Source organism: Triticum dicoccoides, chromosome 1A, assembly GCF_002162155.2.
Source record: "Triticum dicoccoides isolate Atlit2015 ecotype Zavitan chromosome 1A, WEW_v2.0, whole genome shotgun sequence".
Lineage (NCBI taxonomy): Eukaryota > Viridiplantae > Streptophyta > Magnoliopsida > Poales > Poaceae > Triticum > Triticum dicoccoides.
This window is the reverse complement of record NC_041380.1, coordinates 361,113,206-361,121,615: the sequence shown is the minus strand read 5'-3', so window position 1 is coordinate 361,121,615 and position 8,410 is coordinate 361,113,206. Positions and strand designations below refer to the sequence as shown.

The 8,410-nt window shown below is 50.3% G+C and overlaps 1 protein-coding gene across 1 annotated transcript; it reads left to right on the top strand.

Annotated features, from left to right (window-relative positions):
* The first annotated feature begins 5,437 nt into the window (after positions 1 to 5,437).
* On the top strand, positions 5,438 to 7,669 carry LOC119273063. Its single transcript, XM_037554367.1, has 2 exons — positions 5,438 to 5,746; positions 6,370 to 7,669. Exons 1-2 carry the CDS (start codon positions 5,687 to 5,689, stop codon positions 7,120 to 7,122), a joined length of 813 nt encoding a protein of 270 aa, XP_037410264.1. The 5' UTR covers positions 5,438 to 5,686; the 3' UTR covers positions 7,123 to 7,669.
* The last annotated feature ends 741 nt before the right edge of the window (positions 7,670 to 8,410 follow it).

The window sequence follows — 8,410 nt, the reverse complement described above, 5'->3', positions numbered from 1 at the left end:
AAAGCACCTCTTCCCATGGCAAGAAAAATCGATCTAGTTGGCCTAACTAAACCAAAGATTCGAAGAAGAAATACGAGGCTAGAAATAATCATACATATAAGAGATCAAAGAAGACTCAAATAATATTCATGGATATAGATCTGATCATAAACTCAAAGTTAATCGGATCCCAACAAACCGACCGCAAAAAGAGTTACATTGACCATTGTATTGAGAATCTAAAAGGGAGAAGAAGCCATCTAGCTACTACCTACAGACCCTTAGGTCTATGGTGGACTACTCACGCATCATCGAGAGGCATCAATGAGGATGATGAACCCCTTCGTGACGGTGCTAGATTGGATCTCGTGGTTCTAGAAGCAGTGGCTGGAATTATGTTTTGTCGACTCCCCTAGGGTTTCTGGAATATTTGGAAATTTATAGGGTGAAGAAGCGGTGCAGGAGACCTCCGTGAGGCCCACAATCCACCTAGGCACGCCTAGGCCTCCTGGCATGCCCAGGTGTCTTGTGGTCCCCACGGGGATCCCCTCTAGTGCTTTCTTGGCCCCAAGGTGTCTTTTGGTCCCAAAAAATCTCCAAAAATTTTGTAGAATCTTCGACTTCCAAATTTTCTTGTTATTACTCAGCGATACCTCAAAATAATAAAGAGGTATGGTGAAAGGGGATCGCCTTGCCGTAGACCAATTTTGCCATTACTCCAAGGGCCTGGGATTCCATTTAGGAGGACCACAGTCTTACTTGAGACAAGTAACGTTCTGATCCACGCAACAGTTCTGGGCAGGAAACCCCTTGCGAGCAAGATGAGAAGAAGAGACTCCCAATAGATTGAGTTGAAAGCTTTCCAGAAGTCGAGTTTGAACACCATAGTGGGTGCGTTTCGAATGCGGCAGACGCTGAGAAGGTCGGTAGCGTAGATAAAGTTCTCAGCAATGCACCTCCCCGAGATAAAGCTAGTTCGATCTCCATGAACGAGGAGAAGGATGAGTGGTTTAATCCTGTTTGTGATAACTTTAGCGATCGCCTTAGGAGGGCAGTTTTGGAGAGATATGGGCCTGAAGGCATCGGGGGTTCTGACCAAGTCTTTTTCTGGGAGGAGGATCATGTGGGCTCGGTTGAAACGCTCAAGATCGACCCGAAGGTTGGCGAAGTCATCAAAAAAAAGGAAGATCACATGTTTGATGTTATGCCAGAATTTTTGGTAGAAACCTGGTCCAAGACCATTTGGCTGAAAGTGCAACTAATCCCCGGGTGGTTTTGATAATTCATAGCAACATATATCTCATTGAACTAATGTCCATTCAAGTTAAAAATTTCAGGATGTTCAATGATTGGCATGACAAGGACTAGTGATTGTGGACCCCTCAAAATGCTAAGGACATGGATTGGCAAAAGCTCAAGACTCTATATTTTTGGTTAAGTGATCCAAGATCACATTGAGTCCAATAGAAAAGTCAATACTACTAAAAGGGGGTGAGGTTTTGATTATGATCTATTTGCTCAAGTGCTTAGTGATATTGCTCCAAAACAACCCTCAACTACTTTCTATATCCAAATATGTCAAAACCCCTACGTTTCAACTCGGCTCCACCGAAATTTCCTCATCCGGACCCACCGAGTTCATCTGGACACTGCCACTGCCAAACCCTAACAAATCGGATCCACCGATATGGTTCTCAGTCCCGCCGATCTTGCCTGCCCAACCTTCTGTAAACAGTTGCAATTATTTCAGTCTCACCGAGTTTTGCGACCGGTCCCACCGAGATGACTTGGCAAACCTTCTGTAACTTGTTGCAATAATTTCGGCCTCATCGAGTTTTAAAAATCGGTTTCACCGAGACAGCGTGCCAATCTTTCTGTTGCCTTATTGCTTCACTTCGATCCTATCGAGTTGACGCAGTCGGTGTCACCGTTGACAATGGTTTTTTTTTTTTTTGAGTTTTCGTCACTGTCGACAATGGCTTTGACTTTTCCCCTTTGCTTTTAGAAGAGATTTCAATATGAATTACATACGGATATTCCGATGTATATAAACATATTTTAGAGTGTTGATTCATTCATCTTGCTTTTTATGTAGTTTATATATATTGTCATCTCTAAAAGGATGTGCATTTAGAAACGGATGAAGTAATAAGGAGGGAGCGGTTATTAAACAAGTTGATTTTGCAATTGAATAATAAGATAAGAGATGACCCAGAATCACACGGCAAGGGGATCAGCAGCCAGCGAGCGCCCTCGAGCGTGTCGAGGCCGTCGCCTTCAAAGCTTTTGCGTCGATATTTCCCTGGCAGAATTGTCTCCCGTTGCCATCACATCACAGATTCCAGTTGCTACTAGCGCAGCGTACGTGCCCAACCAACCACGCGAGGGAGGCTGGAGGACCCTGCCGGACAACCAACAAAACTCCGTAACCTCCTCCCCAATCTTTCGAAAGTGCTCCGACTCATCATCATCACACTAACCAGCGATTGCCCGTGTGGGGAACGGAGGGACAGAGATCAGTCCGCGGCATGTCGGTCCGTCCGGAGACGATCCAAGTCGCCACACGCATCATGATGATCAACTGCATTTCTGCTGCCGCCTGGCCCTGCCCGGTCTGCACGCACCCTCAGACTTCCCACGAATTTACGGCGACGACGATTTTCGCGGAAACTACTTCACCGTGTCGCACGAGTCATACTTGTCACTGAGGCTAGAACGCATTCATTCACTCGGTTGCTGGCACGGCAGGGAGCAGCGATGACATCTCATCTCGTCTCAGAGGTCGGTCCACGCCGACGCGAACCGGAGACGGAAACGGCACGAGCCTGCACGTACGGGCGTCCATGGACGGGTCAATTTATCTCGTGGCGACGCACGTCACGGCCCACGGTCGGCAACGGCGACGGCAATGTCGTCAGCCGCGCCTTCCCGCTGGTGCTGGTCGACTCGCCGCCCGTGGACGGATGGGCGGCGGCAGCGACTTGTCAAGCGCGTGCGTGCCCGCCGCCCATTCACCTCCGCTTCCTTTCCCTTCGAGAAAAGTCTCGCGCATTTCCTCGGGTCGTTTTCGGCTGAAATCCGAGCGATCCATCCAATCCACGGAGAAACTTTTGCCGCACAACGAAATCGATCAAAACACATACATAAAGCAGCATAACATGGTGTTGTCCCAGTGGCATTAAGATTAGCACCATCTATTTTTGCAGTTTGCTGATTAGGAGATGTATGTAGCCAGCGACATCACAGGGTTAACACAAGCGAAGAAGGGGCACGCTTGATTTGGCTGCACACACGCACACAGGGAGGGAGGGTTTTTGGGGAGGCAGGCAGGGCATGTGGCTGGCCCTGCAATCCGGGGGCTCGCTAGATGTGTATACAATAATAAGTACCTGACGAAGTGTGTCATTAAGATTAACGGCTCCACTGCCTCCTCCCTGCTCCCCGCTAGCTTTTGTTAATCAATTAAGAAAAAAAAACAGAGAGAGAAAGAATCGATGCAGCGGCATGTGAATAAAGAAGGCGCAAAGCGGCTTTGGTGGATAATAGTATCATGATTGAGTGGCGGCAGAATCTTTTCAAAAACCCACACTTTCTGCCCCTTTCAAGTTTTATACTTGCTCCTCTCCTCCCTCCGATGCATGTTGGGAACAGCAAACGGAGCGTCCATTTGATCTGATCCCACGCAAATTCATCAGCTTCAACGAACAAACCAAGCTGCCCCCCCATTTCTTTTTTGTTTGGATAAAGCTGTTCGTGTGTGCTGTTTTTAGTAGCAGTGGTTGAATTGGTAGGGCGGCATTATTGGCGGTGGCAGGAGCTCAAGGCCTAGAAGCTGGAAACGAGCAATAAGTAATCCAAAGAATGGAAGGTGGCAAAACCGATGGTGCAACCGATCCAACCTAAGCACAATCATCAGCACACCCAATGGCACAAACAAAGAACAAGAATTGACGTACTACACAACAGTTGGCAGCTACTATCACAGGCTCGTTTGTTTAATCACGCACCCTACACGAACACGAGGAAACCACACCGTTCAGCGAAAGATGAGGTGAGGTGAGGGCAGCTCAACTGCCAAATGCTGCGCCGCACCGGTGTTGGGTTAAGTTAAATGCAAATGTAAGCACAGTGTGCTAGCACTGGCCAAAGTCAAGGATATTAGTACCGGGAAAGTGCAAGTGCATTCCGTGCTATATACGGAGGAGCGCTTCTGAATTTGTCATGTCCCACAAAAGGTGAATTAACTTTGGGATGCCATTCTTAGTTGATTACCACTTGGATGCTTGCTCACCAAGCATTTACCTTGTTTGGAAATTAATATCTCTCTCTCTCTCTCTCTCTTCCTTAAGCATGCTACCCATACACTCTTGACCAACATTTTTTTCATCCTACCCGTAAAAAGAAAAAACATTGTTTTCACCCAGTACTAACATGCGTACCAAATGAATTCCTTTGCTTTCATCTCCATTGTTGGGTCATCCTCTCATCCTCTCCTCGGGAGTTAGGACTAATGTAGTAGTAAGGTCTCTTCTAATGCATGTGCATGTGCTTAGATGAGATGCTAAACGAATTAAAGGGTTAAGCAACTAAAGTCTTCGCATAGTTTGTTTTGGTAGCTAAGCTTCTTCATTTATTCCTTTAGCAACTAAACTCTTTTACACCACGTGATACATGTGGTAAGCAATCCAAACAACTCAAAAAAGAAAACTAAACTCTTTTACGTTTACGTGACATGTTTACCATCTGCGCACCGTGGAACATTGGAAGGGTCTGACGTGCGAAACTCTACTCCCTGCACACACACAAATGAGGAGACTTTTAGCCGTCATAAACCGTAAAAAAGATATTAAAAAAATGTAAAACCAGCCGTGACATATATTTATTCGAACTGGCTTAGCTATATATAGCCGCCGCCTAAACCTGCCAAGCACGGACAAAGCGTGACCCAAAGAGAAACGCGCCGTGGAGGAGCCAGCACTATACCAACACATGCGGGGCTAGGGCATCAGGACCACCACAAAGCACAGTGCAAGTGTTGCAACTCAATCAGATCAAGTGGGGCGGGGTGAAATGCCCGTCCGTCCGTCCGTCCAAGCAGGGAACACGTGCCCAAACCCGGACGCACAAGGGGCCGGGGTGCACCGCGCCGGGTGCCCCCTGCATTTCGCTCAGACCATAACCTGAGGTCACAGAGCAGGAGGCTTAATTAATCAATCAATTGATTAATCCGGCACTTCGCTTTCAATCCCTGTTATTATTAATCAAATGCGAGAGGGGAATTGAAGGCCGCTTTGCGAATAACGCATCTGGCGCTGCTAATTAAGCCTGATCGTTTGATTAATCCGGGGTTTAGGAAGAGCGGCTACCAGGGGAGGGGGGAGACGACTTGGTTTGGTTGGGTCTGGCGGCCCGGGTGGACGACTGACTGACTTGGTACGATAAGAACGAGACACGCGCGAGAGACCCCTCCCATTCCCCTGCCGTTCCGTTCTACTAAACCCCTCCCTCCGTCGTCTACTTCTAGACTCCCAGCCCATCCGCCCATATATCGCTTCTTCCGCCGCTCCGCTCCGCTTCCCTTCCACGCGCACCAACCGCCGCCTGCCTGCTATTCGATTCCCCCGAGGCCCCAGCAGGACAAGGAGCAGCAACCCCTTCTTCTGCTTCTGCTTCTTGTTCTTGGTGCGGTGCGGTGCGGTGCGCGGGCATGGCCATCGACCACGAGTCGCCCTTCAAGGAGCTCCGCCTCAAGAACAGGAGGATCATGGTAATTGATTGATTAGCCCACCCTCCTTCCCTCTCCCCTAGCTGCTACCGCGACGGCGTATCGCCATTCCTCTCCTGCTTGATTGGTAGTAGTAGTAGTACTGGTTTCTTGGCTTGTTTGTACGTTTCTTTTTGCTTCGTCCGTGCTTGCTGCTGTCTGGGGTGAGGGAATGAGGGGGAACTGGTTGTGTTACTGTTGCATCGGGCGTGCGGATTGCTGTTGCTGGTGCTGCCGGAGCGGGATCAGTTCGTTCGTCAATCCTGCGAGGAATGACGGTCAAAGCATTGATTGATTCTTGAGGTTTCCCTATCTTGTGCGTTAACCCACCCACCCTTCTTCTCCCCCGCCCCCTGATTAATGGTGGTGTTCCTCTTTTGGTTCCGCGTCGTCTCTCTGCTCCAGCATTTGGATGCGTTGGGATTTGGCACCAGTCCTCGCCTTTATGTTTTCTTTTGTTTCTTCCCTTTGATTGATTGATAGAGTACTCGCACTAGATTGTTTTCTGGCAATCTTGTCAGCGTTCAGACGAGATCGATTTCTTGATTGTCAGGATGCCAATGTTTCCATCGCTGGACGTTTCTTGTTCAACTGACCAATCTTTATCTTGTGGTTGTTGTGTGCAGGGAGGCGGCGCCCCCGAGCCGGACGAAGAGGAGGCGGAGGCGCAGGTGGCGGCGCCGGCGGCGGCGGGGGAGGAGGAGCAGTGGCCGCAGTGGCTGCGCCCGCTGCTGTCCGCGCGCTTCTTCGCGCAATGCAAGACGCACACCGAGTCGCACCGCAGCGGCGAGTGCAACATGTTCTGCCTCGACTGCGCCGCCGGCGCGGCCGCCGGCGCGGCGGCGCTGTGCTCGCTGTGCCTCGCGCACGCGCACCGCGGCCACCACACCATCCAGATCCGCCGCTCCTCCTACCACGACGTCATCCGGGTGTCGGACATCCAGCGCTTCATGGACATCGCCGGCGTGCAGACCTACGTCATCAACAGCGCGCGCGTCGTCTTCCTCAACGAGCGCCCCCAGCAGAAGCAGCCCGGCAAGGCAGGCGGCGGCGGCGCCGGCAGCGCCAACCTCTGCGAGGTCTGCAGCCGCAGCCTGCTCGACAACTTCCGCTTCTGCTCCCTCGGCTGCAAGGTCACCGGCTGCTCCTCCGACGGGGGCGGCAACGACAAGGCGAGGACGATGACGCGGGCCAGCAGGCCCGGCCGCGCCAAGGGCTCGTCAGACTCGGAGGCGGCCTCCTCCTCCTCTCCCCTGCGCAATGCCGGCAGGCAGAGCTTCACGCCGTCCACGCCGCCGCCGCCGCCGCCCCCAGCGGCCAAGCGGCGCAAGGGCATCCCGCACCGGGCGCCGTTCGGCAACCTCATCATCGACTACTAGGCGGCGCGCACCGCCCGCCATTGACAAAGCTGCGACCCGCACGCCCAGTTGCAGAGTGAATGGAGCGAGAAAGCGGCCACCACTTCGGTGCCCGCCATTGCCTTCGGTTGTGCTTCTCGATGTGGATTCCACCATTAGCTTTTCAGGGAGAAAGCAGGCAGGCAAGAAAGGGAGGTGGATGGATGGAAGCACAGCTGAAAAAGTACCAGCCTTTTCTTACCGCTTATAATCATCTTCTTCATCATCATCATCGTCACTAGGACAGAAACCAAAAATTACCACACCACAGAGAGATTATTACTGTATATGATTATGGCCCTGCTCTACTACTATTTCTACCACCACACTAGACTTGAGTTTTGTGATAAATGTTTCTAGGTAATACCAGGCATGCGCCGGTGGTAAGCTAGCTAGCTAGGGTAATAAGCGATTGCTACTTCTTAATCAGGTTTTGTGATAGCTTGTGCTTTCTTCATCTGTAAATATGGAGTGCTGGGAGAGGATGGACGACTGCTTGTTAAGAAATATGGTGTTGCTCAACCTTCAATCTTCTTTCCGTATGGGTCAACGTCTGATTCTGAATTGATTATTATCATCATTATTACTCCCTTCATTCCACAATGTAGTGCTTCCTTTATCCTCGTGTTTCAAGTTTGACCGTAACTTTAACTATCAAGACCGATTGCGGCGGGAGCAAAAATTATATCAGTGAATTCGTATTTGAAAGAAGTTTTTAATTATATAATTTTTTCTCCCGTCGCAGTTGGTCTCGTTGGTTAAATTTATGGTCAAAATTAAACCTTAAAAAGCATGGACGCACTATATTTTGAAATGGAGGAAGTATTATTCATCTCTCTTGCTGTTCCTTGCTTAACTGCAAGGCATCTGCAAAATTGCTTGACGTTGATGTTGGCAATTAGTGACGCCGTCACGTTAATGCCGCCCCCAGCAAGCAAAGCCGCACGGCTTGCGTCGATGCAGGGGCAGCACGAATGCGACGGCCTGATTAATTAATCGGCTTCTTGTTCTTGCTCCTGTGGCTGCGGTTGCCGCATTAAACTAAGCGGAATTTGAACGCTTCTGATACGACGGCGATCCGCCGGTCGACCGAGCAGAGCAGCCGTATATTATTGCTGAGGCCGACGCGGAACGAGAAGGAGAAGGAGAATTGTTTGCGCCCAAGAGGGGAGATGCCGCATTTTTCTTGAGTTGGAACCGAGTAGTAATCGCACGAGCATCTTGCCGTCTCCGTAGTGCTGCAGCTTTGCATCGGCCTTTGCTGCCGCGA